This window comes from Monopterus albus, unplaced genomic scaffold (genome assembly GCF_001952655.1).
Source record: "Monopterus albus unplaced genomic scaffold, M_albus_1.0 scaffold39.1, whole genome shotgun sequence".
NCBI lineage: Eukaryota > Metazoa > Chordata > Actinopteri > Synbranchiformes > Synbranchidae > Monopterus > Monopterus albus.
In genome coordinates, this window is record NW_018127919.1 from 926,810 (window position 1) to 946,089 (window position 19,280).

At 41.7% G+C, this 19,280-nt stretch overlaps 1 protein-coding gene across 1 annotated transcript; it reads right to left on the reverse strand.

The window, feature by feature from the left end:
* Positions 1 to 313: 313 nt before the first annotated feature.
* On the reverse strand, positions 314 to 10,866 carry LOC109959503 (7SK snRNA methylphosphate capping enzyme-like). The gene is given in 6 exon segments (XM_020598929.1): positions 314 to 3,289; positions 3,377 to 3,500; positions 3,658 to 3,876; positions 7,934 to 8,007; positions 8,010 to 9,748; positions 10,463 to 10,866. Coding segments are annotated over 5 exon segments (2,157 nt in total). The 5' UTR covers positions 9,715 to 9,748; positions 10,463 to 10,866; the 3' UTR covers positions 314 to 3,254.
* Between the last annotated feature and the right edge of the window lie 8,414 nt (positions 10,867 to 19,280).

Here is a 19,280-nt window from a genome sequence, read left to right on the forward strand (position 1 = left end):
ATCTGGACCCTAAAACCTTCACATTCAAAACTACACTCAGGTTTCCTTAATTTCAACCCATCCCATGCTTTAAAATGAGTTTAAATGAGATGGTATTGATGTTTGCCGACTTAAAGGGCAGGTTTACAATTTTAACAGTACTGTAACTACTATAACCTAGATATGAGGTCTGAGCATCACACATTTTGAAAGTTACCTAATGGCATTAAACCCTGTTGAAAAAAAGCCGTTTTATATTTCTTAAAACCAATTTTTCCTGTAATCTAATTTTACAAAAATGAACATCACACAACATGTGGAAAACCTCAAGGGAAGTACAAAATGTTTATATAGCACTGTATATGACAATATGTAATTTCACATCTGTAGCAAAGACACACTTTACCTTGGATACTTGGAGTCAGGCATAGTGGGTTAAAATCTCTAAGCTACCACTGCAGACAGTAAGGTGCAATCTTTAGCATTGATGACAAAGCTCAACTGAGTTTTAAGCCATTTGTTTCTCAAATAAAATGCTTCTTAGGTGACCTGCATCAAGGAAAAATGCCCTTGAAATTACAGCAGTGGGATGAGCCAAGCCTGAGGATCTGATTGTCGTAGCTTTGGAGAAAGGTGTGATTTGGTTTCCTGTTTCTGAAGGGCTAACTAAAGATGAGACCAATTCATTTTCAATCTAAAATGAAACCTGAAGCTTCGTTTTATATATTTGACAGGCTAATTGGTGTTTCACAACTTAAATTGTAAGAAAAACAGTTAAACTTTTTTTCTATTCTGAACAAGATTAAAATGTCAAATGAAGTGAAACAAGAGTGCATTACCACCAACACTCTTTTCAAACCGTTTATGAGAAAATCAAGCTCTAATCTAACAATCCGTGTGCCTGCCAGGACAGAACAAAGCAAACACATTTTGCTGTTGCAGTGTATATATTCATCTGTTGATACAGAACTGGACTGGCGATCCATTTTAGGACAAAAACTCTGACCTGTAACCCACTCACAAATTGGCAGCGAACATTTGAAAACAGAACAAAACATTCACTACAAAAATCACAAAAGCAGTTATGAACTTAAAACGTTGACAGCAGTAAAACAAAATTTGCAAACTTATTTACATTGATCACTTACTAAAACAGAAACATACAAGAGCCATAGTCTCCTACCCCATGGTGCTAAATGCTGACTGAACCAGTCACAAAAAAGGATTTTCTGTCTCAGCCACGAAAGGTTGCAGGTGAGCAGTGTGCAGCACACCCTACTAAAGATTCAATCACGAAGACTACCTGTAACTCAGCTGTCCTTAGTAGGCCAAAGACTAGGATGGTGAAGGCATATTTTGCCAAATCCAAGAGCAAAAGAGCCATAAAATATCATGACAGTACTTCAATACAAACAGCATATTAATATTTCAATTTGGTAAAAAGTCGTGGATGTATTCCAAGTCCTTTTAAGAACAATCCATTTTCTACAAATATAGGTTTTTGTTCAGCCTCACAGAAGCTCAATGTAACTCAGGAACAACAAAAGAGCCTGAGTACTTTAAAGGATTCTGATGCTGTTTGCATTAATGCCTGTCCACTAGTGATAATCAGACCACACAATACAATTCATGTGTCAGCACTGAAGATGCCGTAGCAACTCTCTAATAACTCGCCTCTGCCTGAGGTTTTACACACTTTTATAGTCTGTCAGCACCTCATTTAGGTTTGTAAACAACATATAAGGTAGGACTATGGCTTCACTGTCATTAAAAAAAAAAGATCACTGCATGCTAAAGACCTACTTTGAAAAATAGTCCTTGTGGCGTGTTTCTGTGCTGAACTACCAACCTTGAGCTGAGCCGACACCTGGGTGTCATCACAGCTCATCGCCCCATCAGGGCGTAGCATCAGAAAGCCCTAAACAAACCAAGAAATTATCTGTTGCCTCTTCAGTGAGAAAGGTTTACACTCAAAACAGCTGTCACAATTTTTCAACTTGCATTTTAATGGTCAGGGCTGAGGTGTCATACTAAGCCTACTTTTAATAACGATGATAAAAACTACTGTAAATACTGCCTCCATGTCAAATGGTAGAAACTAGTATTTGATCTCTGTGTTGTCATTCCCCATGACATCTTTAAAGAACTGCCTGTCACTATGGTCACTGATGTACCAGTTTGCCCAGCATTACCTTGATACAGCTCCTTCGACTTAAGCTGTAGAAGAAATGTCACTCTATGATGCTGATAAATGACAGGAAAGACAACATTTTTACAATATGGAGTGGGTTAATGTTCAGTATTTCACTAAGTGTTTGTTGTTGTGGCTGTTTTGAGTGCACCTATCATCTTTTTCACTTCATAAACATCTTAAGCTTGTGCACTTAAGAAGCTTTTCATGTGTGGTCTGACACATTTTGACAGCTCAGTAACAGATTAAAGTTAAATCAACTCCATTTCGCAAAACAGCGACAAAACAAACTACACATTAGGATTGGGAGGTGGGATGTCTTAATAGTAATACAATGACTATGTCTGAAAGACTGTTTGGTTGTTTTTAAATCACCAAAATAAGTGCATTTACATGTCTGCAGCAAGAGGATGCAATTCTTCCAACATGATGCACATATTTAACCTCTAACAGTATAATTTGTTACAGTGGAGTCGGCAATATGGGGCTTCATTTAGCGACAGCCTGCACAGTGTTCTTTCCCTGCACCTCTGTGTTCAGTGTATGATCTGTTTAATAATGGCTTTGTAATCCAGTGTTTGCACCGAGCTAAACTGTTGAGTACACAGCTCTTGCCAGTTAAAGTGGTAATGGTGGCCGATAGGAAGTGTCTGCCTTATCCCCCAATCTTAATATGTACGGTGATGTGGTGGCACACAACAAATTTATGAAAGCAAGGACACAGGGCCAAAGATATTCAAACATTATGGCCTTGCATCAAACTGGGGCATCATTAAAACTACCTCCTCCACAGCCTGGCCAAACTATATTGTTTGGCTCCAGGTTATAAACTGTAGAGTCCAATCTGAGTTCAATCCAAACTTCAAGAACTTGTAATCACAGAAAATTCGGAGCCTCTTCTCAAAAGACGAAATGAATTCCACTTTTGGTCCCATTCTACTTTCTGAATTTCATCGTCAGCCTCTGAAAAGCTGGAGAGACGGTTAAGGATTCAGATTCCTTGCAGTCCAGGGCAGCTGGCTGGCTTCCGTGTATGGTGGTGGCTTAGACTACTCACATTCAACGATCTTCAAGGCAGGGGCGGTCATTTGTGAAATAAGTAGATTGGCCTCTGAAAACCTGTCATGATGGAGGGAGAGTTGAAAATCGTATCAAGTTGCAATGTAAAAGAACAAGTGGAGCACAGATTTGTACAAGCTGAGTTACCTCTGGCTGAACACTTAGGGGCTCCGAGATTCTCAAAACCGGTGAAGCCCACCTCAGTTACAAGGTACGATGAAAACTGGTCAGGTCTGAGGCAGATGCTGCGATAATTCCTGTTAATAGTATCCTGTCAGGTGAGAGAAAAAAACTAAATATTTCAGCAAAACAACCAAGTAAAAAAAAAAAAAAAAAATCATGGACTTCTGCCAATATCAAGGCAGATTCTCTTTAATACATAAACTCAATGTCTGAATCACAGCAGCTTTGTGGTCTCAGTTGCTTACAGTCAGCTTCTTCCTCCTCACATAGGACTCCCAGGGCTGTGGCTCCAGGAGGAACATGCCTCCGGGACGGAGATGTCTGTAGGCTCTTTTGAAGAGCCGCTTGAGGCCACTGTCTCCCCAGTTCAGGTGAACCCATTTAGTAACACTCAGGCACAGGATCATGTCGTACTCAGGTTGCTGAGTCAGGAGAAGATCATCATTGTCCAGTACATAATTGGCCTAAGGAGGAGTGGAGAAAAGCATGACCTTGACAGGACAAACACTTCTGTATAATTCAGCACTAGCATAAACACATGAGGGGTATAGGTACAGGTGAGAATCTGGACGCTGCAAGTTTCATTTTACATTAGATTTAGGTCTAAGGACAACAGAGTGCAGTGATGCACAGGTCGATCCGCTCCATTATACTTAAAAAGAAAAAAGTGATTATTCTGTGATATGGACACTAACAAGGATTAAACAAGCATTCAACACAATGACTTTTGATTCCAGCTCAATGCCCCCCAATATGCACCACATAAAAACAAAATAAATACACAATATATACAAGTTTAAAAAAAATCACAAGTTAAAAGAGCAGCATAGACTAGCTGTTCATCATTGTAATAGCCCGAGGAAAGAAACTGTCTCTGTGTCTAGATGTTTTGGTGCACAGTGACCTGTAGCGCCATCTAGAGGGGAGGAGTTCAAAGAGTTTGTATCCAGGGTGTGAGGGGTCTGCAGAAGTCTTCTCTGCTCTCTTTCTGACCCGTAAGGTGTACAGGTCCTCCATGGAGGGCAGCCTGGCACCGATGATTTGCTCTGCAGTCCTGACTGTCTGCTGGAGTCTGTTCCTGTCCTGTTTGGTTGCTGAGCCAAACCAGACAGTGATGGATGAGCAAAGAACAGACTGTGATTCCTCTGTAGAACTGAATCAACAGCTCCTGAGGCAGGTTGAACTTCCTGAGCTGAGCTGAGCAGGAAGTACATCCTCTGGTGCACCTTTTAGATGATGTTCTCCCCCTTTATCAATGACTGTACCTCAGGACCTTGGTTGTCCACTTCAGGTCCCGAGAGATTGTGGAGCCCAGGAACTTGTAGGACACTGTTACTGAAACAGTGCTGCTGAGTATAGTGAGTAGAGATAAGGTGGGGGAGCTCCTCCTACAATCCACTATCATTTCCGCTCCAGGTTGTTATGACCACACCACAGGGCCAGCTGTTCAACCTCCCATCTGCAAGACGACTCATCGCCGTCTTGGATGGGGCCGATGACTGTTGTGCCATCTGCAAACTTCATGATTTTTACAGAGGGGTTTCCTGAGGTGCACTCATTGGTAAAGAGGGAGAACAACAGCGGGGAGAGCACACATCCCTGGGGGGCACCTATGCTGATAGTCCAGGTGATGGATGTGGTCCCCAGCCTCACCTGCTGCTTCCTGTCCGTTAGAAAGTTGGTGATCCACTGACAGGTGGGGGCAGGCATGGTGAGCTGGGTTAGTTTGGAGTGGACACAGATTTTTCAGCCTTTCCAATTAACCTTCTCTTTGCTACTCTGATTTCTTTTGTCAGTGTGTTTCTGGCCTGGTTATACAGTCCTGTCCCCACTCTTTGGCATGACGGAGCCATTTGAGCTTCACTGTAAACCAAGGTTTATTGTTATTGTATGTGCAAAGAGTCTTAATGGGCGCACACACACGTCCTCACAAAAACTGATATATGATGTCACCATGTCAGTAAACACAGGAGCTACTGAGAAGAAATAGCCACATTTTACTGTTGCTCTGTGAATCTATTTGACTTCCAAATGCTGCACGATGAATGTGAATGCTTGTGTGGAAAGATTGTGTGAGAGAGAGTGTGAAATTTGGGGATTAATCAATCAGTAGATTGACAGAAATGTTTGTTTTTCTTTACTGACTTATCCGTTCAAATCCTTTATTAAGTAAAAATGCCAAACAGGTGGCTCCCAGCTTCTCACTGTTTTGGATCATTGTAAATTAAATCATGGCTGTTTAGAGAGGATCAGCAAACTGAATATGTCATGGGCCTTTGGGAACTTGCAATGGGTATTTAGTTTCTAAAAAAGAAATTACCATTCACAATAAGAAATGACTGATTAATGACTTGCAGCCCTTACATAGAAGCAGTGAGTGCTACAGCAGTTTACATCCTATCATCAGCAACATTTAATTAACTGACTGTAAAAGTTGGAAAGGGCAAAGAATCACAGCAGTCTGCGTTACAGTACAGAGACATTCATGGTTATAGTATAACCACCAGATATAGCAGCAAAAACGTAGCACGGTCATGGATTTTTGAGTGGCAGCGGAATGCTGTCATGGCGCTGACCAGGGCTGCCACAGTTAAGTGGAGAGCTTTTAACTGGCTGACGAACTGAATGAGTTTTATTGAAGGCTGAGAGGCACCTCTCTCACCTCATCTCGGACCTGCAACCACCTCTCCTCCCCTCAGGCCCCCACCTCTGAGAGTCTGTGAAAAAGATGTGCATAGCCTTTAAAAAAACAAACAAACAGGAGATCAGAAAGGCACCGGGCCCAGACAGTGTGACCCTCTCCTGCCTGAAAAGTCTGTGTTGACCAGTTGGCTCCCATTTTCACACAGATCTTCAAGAGATCACTGGAGCTTTGTGTAGTTCCCTCCTGGTTTAAATGTTCTACCATCATCCCAGTTTCCAAGAACTGGAACTCAATGACTACAGACCTGTCACCCTGACCTCCTGTGTCACCTCAGGAAGTTCAACCTGCCTCAGGAGCTGTTGATTCAGTTCTACAGAGGAATCACAGTCTGTTCTCTGCTCATCCATCACTGTCTGCTTTGGCTCAGCAACCAAACAGGACAGGAACAGACTCCAGCAGACAGTCAGGACTGCAGAGCAAATCATCGGTGCCAGGCTGCCCTCCATGGAGGACCTGTACACCTTACGGGTCAGAAAGAGAGCAGAGAAGACTTCTGCAGACCCCTCACACCCTGGATACAAACTCTTTGAACTCCTCCCCTCTAGATGGCGCTACAGGTCACTGTGCACCAAAACATCTAGACACAGAGACAGTTTCTTTCCTGGTCCATCACACTTATGAACAGTCAGTCTATGTTTAAAGGTCTGGCAGGATGATGTACACATCAGTGTGCAACAACATACAGATGTACCTTAGCTACAGTAGCTCTTTTAACTGGTTTACATGTATGTGTATACACCTTTGTCTGTTTTTTTACTTGTGGTTTTGGTTTTATTCTGTTTTTATATTGTTGTGCACATCAGGGGCCATTGGGCTGGAGTCAAATTCCTTGTATTTTTGATAATACTTGGCAATAACGTTTATGCTTATATGATTGATGCTGAATAAGAACAGATGACAGAGCTGGGGGAAATCAGGTGGAGTGTCATTTAATCCAGATTACCTTTTAAAGAGAACACAACTGAGAATAAACCTTAGGAAACTTGATAATCAGAATGTAGACATATTAAACTGTCACATCAATAAACAGGCACAAGAGTTAGTTGTATTATCTGGGGTTTGAGCTATCACATATTCAAGATGAATTACAATGGCTCAAAACTTTTCTTTTCACTAACTTAAAAGCACTTCCCTACAACTTGCATGCTCCCTGATACCAGGGAAGGTTTGTCAAGAAAATATTAAGATGCCTGACATTTCTATTGCAAGTCCATTTTGTATTGTGCAAATTGAGGGGACTTTGGAGTTTGACTCGAAGCCTTTCACTGATTTACAGGATAAATTCTGTGCGGCACTGCCATTTCCTCACCCACCAAGGTGTGCAAGAAGTGGCAATCAATAAAAGCTTTAAACACCATGATAAATCAATGCCCATTTGATTTTAAAGTTATACTATGATACCTTGCATGCAATTCACAGTTGCTGTTCATATTCCTGATAAGTTATTACCATATGTGTATTGTCCAGATAAGCTGCTTGCTATAACAGAACCTATTGTGCTGTGACAATACTACGCTTACTTTAGAAGCAAGGCAATTATCATTATCAAGCTCCGTGGAGGATAAGTGGGTGCACAAATTCTATCAACTCTGACTCAGAGAATGCAGTCTCTTTCACAAAGGTCTTTTTGATTGTGTTTAAGTACTAGCTTCCTTACACTGTGGTGTTATCCTACTCTTAATATGAATATTGCAAACATAATTTATGCAGTGCCTAACTGTGAAAAACCCAATTTGTTTTTAATTCATCTAGACACTAACAATGCGACCTCATACACGTTGCACCAAATGCTCTACTTGAAGTTCACACGGTCTTACCTTGACGAAGGACACATTTGAGGGGAACACCCCAGGCCGTGCGCTGGATGTTTCTGTTAGTGGAGGTGCAGAAAAAAAGAGCAGCTCACAGAGTGATCAGCGGGGGGTGACTCACCGTCTCCCCGCTCCATTTCCTCTGTTCTGCTGTCCTGCCTCTGGGCTCCTGCCTCATCTGTGTGACAAGAGTCACTTACAGCTTCCTCAGGGCCACTTTCTCCTTTCACAGGTTTCCCATTTTCATCCCTGCTTTTGGCTTCATTGTGCTTCTTTTCTGTGTCTGTGTGACTCTCATTTCCATTCCTCTGCTCTTGCTTTGTGCTCTTTATCTCCTGCATTGCACGCCTGGCCTCTTGGGTTTGCAGTTCAGACAGATAATGTCTGATGTTCTTACGGGCTGCATGTACCAGACCATTGTCAATATCCAGGCCCACTATGCGGGCAGGTCTTAGCATTTTGGCAATGTAGAGTGTTAGGTGGCCTGAGTTGCACCCTAAATCCAGAACGTCTTTACCTTCAAACCATTCTGGATGAAATACACGTACCCGTGGGTCTTCACTAGCGCCTGGGTTGCGATAACCATAATACTTGTTGTAGTTGCCATATTGGAATTTCTTCTTCTGTTGCCCCTTTGCCTGGCTGTTGGGCTGCTGATGCTGGCGGCCTCCTGGACCTGTTTTGGGACCACTCCTTGGTGTGTGAAAGGACTGAGAATTTCTCTGTCCTCCTGTACCAGAACTCCTGTCTCCAGACTTTCCAATGGGGGTAGAATGGATCACTGAGGGCTCCATTTTGCCAGAGTTGCGCCTACGCTTGCGTCTGCTTGTGTGCTGATTTGGTCCCCCTGATATGGAGGAAGTGGAATCATCCATAGATACAGATGTTACCTCCTCCTTGCAGCTGGCTGAGTTGTCAGCTGAATGCTCACGGGAATCCGCTGGGACACTGAATGAACTGTCAGACTCTTTGGAGACATCTAATGCAGAACCTGAGGCTAACATACTGGTACCTGGAGGCACTGTGGAGGTGCCAGTTTTAACCTCACTTTTTTCTGATTCTGAGAGGTTGATCTGTGTGGTTGAAATGCCGCTGCCACCGCCACCTCCTCCTCCACCTCCTCCTCCATGGTGTCTGTTGCGGTGCCTCTTTCTACCACCACTTTTGTACGGGGACACCAAAAAGCTGCTGTCTGCTATACCACTTTTCAGGTTCAGTGGATCTGTGATGTCTCTGGGGATGAGGATTTCCACAGGGTCTCGACTCTTTGCTGGCAGCGGGGAGGATTTGGGCGTCTCTGCATTCAGCGCCCTGTTGACATCCTCATCCAGCAGGCTGTTGAGATTCAGTGGGTCAAAAATATTCCCACCCAGGAGGAAGTTGGTAGGCAGGACGGAGTCACTCTCAGAATTGGCCCTTCGTCTCCTCTTGCCAGATGTTGGATGCTTGAAACTAAAGTTGGCTGTGTTGCGCCGCTTTGTTAGTTTTGTTTGTTGCTGTTGTTTGGAATGATGAAAGCTGCTCCTGCGATTTATGTTATTCTCGTTCCCTCTGGTTCTCTGTCCAGCTTTGTCTGAGTGGGTAAGCGTATCGGTCATGCTGGTATGTTTAGGTGAGGCTGCAGTGCCTGGGACAGGACACACAGCTGCAAAGTCTGGGGTGGCTGCTGTTCCCTCCACCATTACAGATATACTACTGTAACCACCAGTGCACTCTGAGAGCTGCAGAGATGAAGTTGTGCTGGCCTGTGGACTGCCAGTTTTTACAGTATCCTCATCAACAGACATCGTTTCCAGAGCTGATGCAGACATAGACGTTTCTCTGGATGGGAAAGCAACAGAAAAAAATGAAAACCCTTGTCATAATCTACTAAACAGTATAGTCCTTTCAAGTATGATGAACAGTGTTAATGTAAATTAGGTGCAGCCCCATTTTAAATCACACAGAACTTCAAAAGAAACACCCACAACAGCCCAAGTAAACAAACATTACTATTAGGTGCTGTTTCCAGCATTCTCAAACTTAACCCCAGGGACCTGCACTTCCAAGGGCCACCTAAAAATGAGGGCCAGTTGAAGTTGACGTCGTAGTCTCTCACTTTGTATTTGCAGATGGGGGTCTATAACGCTTTACTTTCCACCGTCTTGCCTAAAATAATGTTGCACCGAGGACAAAAATCTCACTTTTAGATGCAGAGTCTCTAGGACTACACCACTATAAGACTGGTGATGTGACATCTGAAGCCTGCCTACTCGTGGGTTACTGACCTGAAAAGTTTGGGAGTCCCTGCGTTGGACAGTTCTCTAGTTAGCAGGCTAGCTCCTAGCTTCTCTGTCGCGGGCTACAACACTGAAACGTCGAGTATACGTTCAGCTCAACTCCAGCCAGAAAGCGTTGTTAGACAAACAGTGAAGTACCCACCCGAACCTCCGAAAATAATAGCGACTCACATTAATGACAGTGATACTACCTACCAGATGGTCATCTCTTCGTGTACACTCAACAGTGTGGTCACCATGAAAATAACAGTCTCACCTCTCAGTTCTCCCCGCCTCCGGCCGGACTGTCACTGCCTTTGCCAGCACTATCTCGATTCGAGCTAACGTTAGCGTAGCTAGCACGCAAGCGTTCCTACATCGACACAACGGTGGCGAGCAACACAAACATGCGAGTAAACACAGCGCTGGTGCTCAGTGCAAGTCTATCTGCAACAAAGGCTCTTCCGCCTTCCAAACTGTCTTGTCGACTTCTTCAGTCAACTCCTAGTCGCCCAGCGTCAGGCAGGTTGGCGAATAAATGATTCCATTCGCTGATAGAGTCGGCATGGCGGCGCATCCGGGCTCCGGTCTGTAGCCCAGGAGGACTGGGGCGGGGATCTCTGACTATTGCCCGCACGATGGTGAAGCGGGCTCCGTCTGTAGGATATTGTAATGAGCCTCACTGGTCCTCCCGCTGGTAGCAACCACCAGTTATTACACCCTGTCAATTAATAAGTCATTAACTGTTCAAATAAACAACTGAGCGATAGGCTAATAAAAAACGCATATTCTGTCTGAGCGATAGTCCAAAACTTTGGATTTTCACAGTACTAAAAATTAGGAACATTGTCTTTTTAAATATTCTATTTTTTCTATCTTACTGCAGGATCTTCTTGTCTAGAGCCAGGTCCTTCTCAGGCCTTTAAACTGAGAATTTTCTTGACCTATAAAGAGTTGAAATAGTTTGTTTTTTTGTACATGTTTTCCAACAAACAAGAACATTTTACTGAAATGTTTCATAACAACTGTCATTTCTAAGTAACAGTAAATGTTATGTGCAGGAATTAAAGGATAAGGCCAGTCACTTTCTGTACATTAGTAATAGTATTTCCAATACCCCCCAGAGACTAAAACCAGCAATGAATCGCCTCTGCTCACCGTTAAAGCCTGTCAGTCCTGGATTATCTTATTTGTCTGTGCCACATATCCAGACAATTAAAAACACATCTGGGAAACACTCCACTGGGTGACATCTTTCCTCACTATGAAACACAAGATCCTAATATTTGTATTAAAAAAAAACATTGCCCCAAAGGCTCAGAATGGCCATAACGTTTTACAGCATCTGATGTCAGCAAGAGTTAACTGTGGAAGCTCGAGATCTCTGGATATTTTTAACTATGGTCTATGGCACAGATGAATAAAATAATCCAGGACTGAGAAATATCAACCATGAGCAGAGGCAGTTCATTGTTGTTATAGTGTCTGTAAGGGGAGTGTTGAAAATAGTGTTAATATAGAAAATGACCAGCCTTATCCTTTAATAAGGACCTGACAGTTTATGCCTGAATGAAGTTTGAACAGCCACAATGAAACAGATGATTTCAGCCTCTTGCAGTTAGATTAAGGCAAAATGTTTTTTAAACTTTGAACAGATGGAGGGGTGGTGTATAGGTAACATGGAGGTATACAATGTCATTGCAACTTCAAGCACATGGTACAGTAAAGTTACTCACAAAATCAGTACCAGATTTTGCATGTTGTTAAAATCAAAGACTCCTTGGTTATTGTGTTTGCGACAGCATTGCAGCCGTGGCTGCAATTCACAAACTGGCTGTTGGTGCTTTGGATTTGATGACACCTTCACACCTAACCTTAAATCCGCAGTCGTACAAGGTACCTGTCATTTCTTCCCTGACCAGTGTCTTGGATAAGCCTAAAATTAGAGCTCTGCATGTGAGTCAAAAGGAATTTTGCTGATGTATCAGGGCGGATTCTTGTTGCTTTCATCTCAACATGAATTGTAGTCATTCACCACAACACTGCAGTCACTGACAGGGTTTGACAAAGAAAGTCATTGTCAGGTCCGCTCGGCCCGACCTGCCTCTCTTTCTTTTTTTTTTTTTTTTTTTTTTTTTGGCTTTCCTATGGCATGCGGGATCAACGCCTCAGCTGTGTCGCATCGGGTAATTAGTGACTCGTGGGTCGGTGCGCACACCTGAGGCGTATTCCGGTGATTTGTTGGCTTTCTTATTTATACTTCTGGCAGACGCCCCATCGTTGCCGGGGCATTGTGACATGTAATGGACAATATTTACCCCCAAGTAAGATAAATGTTATGTTTGACCCGCATTTTTAGACGTGTGTAAGATGCCACGCTGACAGTTTCTGTGCGTTTTGGCTTGACCTTATCACGCTAATTATGCGGTTAGCAACACAGAAATACGTGCTTTGTGTTACACGCTGACAGTCTCTGTGCTGTGGATTACATTGTTTACGTTGGTTCTTTTTGTTCACCTGTCCGTTCTCATCCTCCTGCTATCCTAGTTCCTGTCGTTAGTTTGTGTGTTTACCGTCCTGGTCTCCTTAGTCATCACTGCCCTTCCCTTGTTGTATGTATTATGGACCCTGTTATGTTGTCACTTTGTTTTTATTCCATTAAACCACCTTTTTTGTACTAGCACCTGGGTCAGCCATCTTGAGTCCAACCCCAGTTCTCCCTCACCCTCCTGGTGAGGGGGACTAAACCATAACAGTGCATGTCCTAGCGCATATTCAAAGATACTATCTAAAGACTGCTAATAACATATCTGTTACACAGTAAGTTACTCAATCACCCAAACATATTTTTTAGTAGTTGCACAATAGTTAATTATGGCTGGGGCCTATTTCAAGAAGGCGGTTTTGTCGAAACTCAGAGTTGAACTGGGGTACCATGTGTACCATGTGCTTGAAGTTGCAATGACATGGTATACCTCCATGTTACCTATACACCACCCCTCCATCTGTTCACCTTTTTTGTACTAGCACCTGGGTCAGCCATCTTGAGTCCAACCCCAGTTCTCCCTCACCCTCCTGGTGAGGGGGAACTGGGGTACCATGTGTACCATGTGCTTGAAGTTGCAATGACATGGTATACCTCCATGTTACCTATACACCACCCCTCCATCTGTTCACCTTTTTTGTACTAGCACCTGGGTCAGCCATCTTGAGTCCAACCCCAGTTCTCCCTCACCCTCCTGGTGAGGGGGACTAAACCATAACAGTCATTTAGCCCTTAGGTTGAAGATAGTCAGTGGTCCTGGTTTGGGGCAGTAAACTGGGCAGTGCTACAGAGGCCAAATAAATTCTTTAGATCTTTAAAGACTTTTACTTTATTGCACTTTGACCCACCTGTCACTGGGTTGTCTTTGTGATCTGCATCTTAACCTCCTAGTGATGAGGAATGAAAGCGTTACACCTTAATGCAGGGGTTTTCAACCAGTGGTTCACAGACCTCTGGTGGAGGCGTGGCAAGTGGTCCCTGACCATGTATTCAGTAATGCAATTTCATTCTAGGATTTTTTTTAACAATGTGTTTTTAAACACATTTCCATGTATTAATTATTGTTTGTGAATAATCAAACAACAAATATAAAATAAAAAATTTAGGTGATTGGGTGATTTTCAGCCATTGGTCCTCAAGTTGGTTCTTAGTCAGAATGGTTGTCTCTGGGTTACAGTCGGTTGACAACCCCTGCCTTAATGGTATAGATACGCATCACACCAAAGTTACATGTTTTATGCAGACTTTGCTTATCCATTTACAGTATATGCGTTCTTGTAAAATGCCATATATGTTGAATAATGGTCTTATAGTGAATGAAAGAATAAGATAGGCAAACATCACAATTTCTGGAGTTCTTTGTAAATGAGCACTAAGGTGTCAAGTTTTATATGCAGTTTAGTTATGGCAGTGTATTTCTTTGGAAACACACACACAGTGATGTACTGACTATTGCAACACACACTGCACAGTTCATCTCCAATATGCCATGCTTTATAACCTAGATGGGTTTGGCTTTAAAGTATGAAATCAGGTTGGTTCACATGATGAATGCAAAATGGGTGAAACTGTTTGGGAAATGAAACATGATGTGATGACTTGTGCAGCATGTGCAATTCTGATTACCTACTTTAGTTATGCCAGCAATGTAGCCTTTCATTTTTAGTGGATATAGCTTATGGAATCTAGATAGACTAATGGTGCATAGAAAATACATTTTTGAGTATATGGTAATTTTAGCACTTTTTATTCCCAAAAAAAATTCAAAATGATCTAAATCCCCTCTTATTGTAAAAATGTCACTAATGCACCCCAACTCAAAGTATGAAACTGAATAGATAATCCATTTTTCTTTTAAGTAATGTGCACAGGACTTGCTCCTCTGTTTCCTGCACTTATCCCTTAAAGTAGATCTCAGAGGAAGGGAAGAAGGAATGAGCAGACATTCCCCTTCACTTTGCAATTAAGTAATTAGGTTTTCTCAATATTCTTTAGTCCACGAGGGACAAAGTAATTACGTAAAGAGATATTGTGCTGAAGGTGGTCAGTATCAGGATGACATCTGGACTTAATGGAGATACTAGCTGTTAAACAAGTAGCCACTAGGGGGAGACAAAATATGAGTATAACAGTATGCTGTATGTATACCTATAGTCATACACCAGTATTTCAGTTCTCTCTCTCTCTCCCTCTTTCTTTTTAGTCCAAGTCTTTTAAATCATACTATATAGTATGCAATGTATTACTGCAAATAAAAATGTAAAATGCTGCAGTTCAACTTCCTCAGTAAGTAGGTTTATTTTGTGATAAAAAGGTAGAGAAAAACCTTTTTTAGAAGCCTTACAGTCTTGAGATGTTCCCACATTGTGGTTGGTATGATTAATGAGTTAAAACAACAGAGAAACCTCATTTCACCCAAAGAGAGGCTCAGCACTACAATTCTGCAGCTGTGACAACAGGAGTGTTTATGTTTTAGGTAATACAAGCCTCCAGTGGATAGAAAGGAAAACAGTACCAGCCCTCAAGGATTCATGTAAGGCTTTGATTTGTAAAGCTAATGGAATGTGAAAGATATTTTTATGCAGCTTCTTTGTTAATATTACAGGCTAGGATTATTTGGCACACCAACTTTCTCCAAATGATCAGGGGTTTGATGATGACTGTAAAATGAGAAATAGCTTTACCAGGTCCAGGAACATTCAGGGAAGTTTTTTTTTATAGTGGCTGCAACATATTTTTTTTATAACATAGTTAAAAGGTACTGTAGTATCTTTTATTTTAGCTCATGTGCACTAAACACCATGTTGTTATGACCAGCTGCAGATTCCTCTTTCTGGGAATTCTGAGATTTATACAGATCAAAATACATTGTACTGACTTAACCACCTGCTCGTATTTAAACTTAAGGGTATACATATTTTATAAACCTGTTGACTCAAATATGACAGTAATCCTATCAATACTATACAACTCTTAGGAACAGTATAGTCATTCATCAAAATACACTATAATTAAAGCCTTGAATGTTGTATTACAGTGGTAATCTCAGGTCAGTTTTTCTCAGAGGCTTATATGGCACAAGCAAAATTAAAAATTCTAAATAAAACATGATCTGGAACTCTTAAAAACTGTATTTTTTTATGTGACTGTAAATGAGTCTTTTTTTCAAACAGGATCTCCACACTTGATATTGTCAGCTACTGAGTTGACAGCATGCTCCTAATTGAGCTCCAAATCAGTGCTACAGACTCTGTTGGGTAAATGAGCCACCCCCTCACTAATCTCTATATAAAATAGGAGAGGGTACCTGTTCCCCCGCCTCTGTCCACTTCTTTTCTTATGTTAATGGTGTTGCGGTCCTCGATCCCGGGCACCATCTGCCCTTCCTTGGGGTTTGGGCCCCAAGCACTGCAGACGTGTCCCTTTGTTTGTGTGTGTCCAAGCAGAAAGTGGTGAGTACACATGGTTCTTGTGGCTCAAAAGGCCCCTCCATGAAGAGCATGAGCCTGCTGTTCATTAGCCTACATGAGACAGAGGGAGGAGGTTGCTCGCGTGCCCTATGTGCAGCAACTTCAGGGCCATCCATTGTTTGTTCTGCTGTGAGTCCTACTCAGACTTAATATGCAATGTCAATGCAAGCACCCGTTGGCTGAGGAATGACTACACAGGTCAACAATATTTTAAGTGTCTTTTTCATCAATACATTTTATCAAAGCTGTTGTGAGATTACAGGCTTTTTAACTAATCTGTGTGGTGCTCTGAATATAAAGATGTGTAATTTGTCCTGTGATAAAATGTGGTGGACAGACAAAAACACTTTAGATAGTGGTGACTGAAATTTCACACCACAATACACAAAATAAAAATGTACCGTGTTGCTGCTTTATCATTTTTATACAAAAATGTAAAATCACATTAAACAAAAATAAAATTTTAAAGCCATTAAAAAGGTTTTTATTAGTGAAGACAGACAAGTTTTGTTAGAACTAGTGTTCTGAGACATTAAACCTCAAGTCTGAGTTGTCGAGCCCCCAGTGTTTGAGTCCAAAACAAGGCCAAGTCACCAAAGAACAATCTGAGTCAAGTCCCTGTTGCAGAAATCAGAGTCAAAGGTTCACCTTAAAAACAACTGACACCTCTATTTTATATTCCAAAATTTCAGAGTATTGCATCACCATACTGCATCAATTTGATACATAAAAATTGTTTATAGAAAGGTAGAAAATATGCTTTGGATGTATGCCAGATACAGCATGCTGTGGGTAAACAAGCTCTTAATATCAACATCTTACCTCAAATTATGGCCTACTACACAAAAGAAGAGTTTGGAGTCCTCACTTCCACCTTCCAAGCCCGAATGTAATCAGTGCTCAGGTCCAAGCCCAAGTCTGAGTCGTCAGTGCTCAAGTTCAAGTCGAGTCATGTGTCCTGAAAATCTGGATTTGAGTCAAACTCTGGAATTACAGCTCTGGTTAGAAGCATTAACTGGTTTTCCAGATCACATACTCTACAGCATATCCTTCATACATGGAACTGAAGGATGCGGTTTCTTCCTGGAGCTAATTATGGTTTTAACAAGAATCATCACCACTGAACTTAGTCAAAACTGGCTGTCTGAGATGCGATAAATGGTTTAGAATAAAGTGAAGGGCAGACACCAAGCTATAGTTGCCCTTTCTTGATTTCATTATGATAGGACAATAAAATGACAGATCAAAATATCATTTGCAATTTGGGGAAGAATAATGGCAAACATGTCATGATAACCTTTAATAACTAATTTGATTATAAAACAAATTACTCTACAGCAGCTGAAAGAAAAGCTGATTAAGCCACTTTGGTAAAAATTCAAAGTTAAATTAGGCTAAATTATACAAGTTAAATCAGCTCCCTAACACCAATGCAGAGTGTGCTGAAATGCCCCCTCTGCAAATTTATGAAACATTTTTCTTCATACTTTTTTATTTGATATTGTGCAGCCTAGGTGAGTGCACCATTGCTGACCCATCTGCCAATCCTCATGTGAGCTGACAAAGTAGCCTAGCAGTCACCTGACACAACACTGACAAACAGATTATGACTTTGCGTCAGCCCCGTCCCCCTCATATTCAAAGCTACATGCTGCTGGCTGCATTGAGATTAATTATTGAACTGTCCAAGCAAAGGGAAACAAGGCCACTTCACAGGCACAGCGCACAATAAGCCAGCTGTCAGAGGGAGGAGCTTGTTCAGACTTGTGTTGTCATGGATAGGACTTTTGTGTTGTCTTACCCTCTGAGTGCTGATCGGTGCTTCTGTGAGAGTTCGCCATGAACTTATTAATATTGACACAAGGCTTGACTGAGGACTGGCAAGTGGGCAGAGTTAAAAAGTGCAGCAGGAAAATGAATATGGATGCTCCATGGTTTGTGAGTATCCATGAACAAGCTAATAAATACTGGACTGTTTGTGACAGAATGTTTTTGTGTCTGAAGATGTTGTGCTACATTTTCCCTTAATGTCCACATGGCCTCTAATATTGTGATGATATTGGCACCAGCCTATTGTGTAACAACAGAATAATAGCTGACCTTTATAAAGCGACGCACCCCTTCTCTCAAATCCCCAGAGGCCACTCATTTGCCTCCCCCCACCTGTTTTACATTCAAAGGTTGGGTCTCTGTAGATCTTCTTACAGCGTCTGAGCTGATGTCCTTGCAGTGTTTCAAATTACTTAACTGTCATTTTATACTCTTACACTGAATGACACACCTGTGTTATTATACTGCTCTAACATTGAAATAATTTATTACTTTAGACTGTTGTTCACAGCAGACTATTAGTACTGACCGACTTTCTACAATGGTGCACTTTCTAAAAGCTTATACTGCTATATTTTCTTCTCAGTTACAAAATATAGTTAACCTCTCTGACTGCTGCACGCAGCTGTTTGTTAAACACAATTTTAAACCAATTAGTAGATTAATATTTAATTAGCATGGCTCATGGCTGATATATTTGTTATGTGTATGTGGCACTCTCCTGTCACCTTAATATCACACCACAGTTCAATAATCAAACAATATGGAACAGCCTCTCTTTAAAGTCCACGATAATTTAAGTCTAAGATGGATTTGTATGATTCTGATTCTATTCTGATTCAAATAAAATAGCTTTGACACTATTGTACTTTAGCACAACAAATCTACTTACTAGGTTTTGTATCAAGGGCCATCATGTACTTGGAAAACAACTATGTTTAGCTCAAATTAAACACATACCAGCCTCACAGTCATCGGGAAGATCAAACCATGATACCGCAAAATGTCAGTAAGACCCCCTCTCCACACACACTCACGTTATGGGTAACCACAGATTAGCAGCATGGGGACAGAGGAATCATGATATTCATGATCTAAAACATAAAGCAGCACGAGTCAGATCAAATGCTCCCGCTTAGCCTCAGTATCTTCTCTGAGCAAACAGCTTCAAACGTAACGCAGCCTACATTTGAAATGTAGGCTATGCAAATAAGCCAAAGTGTTAAGTGCACAAACCACGCTGTAATTGC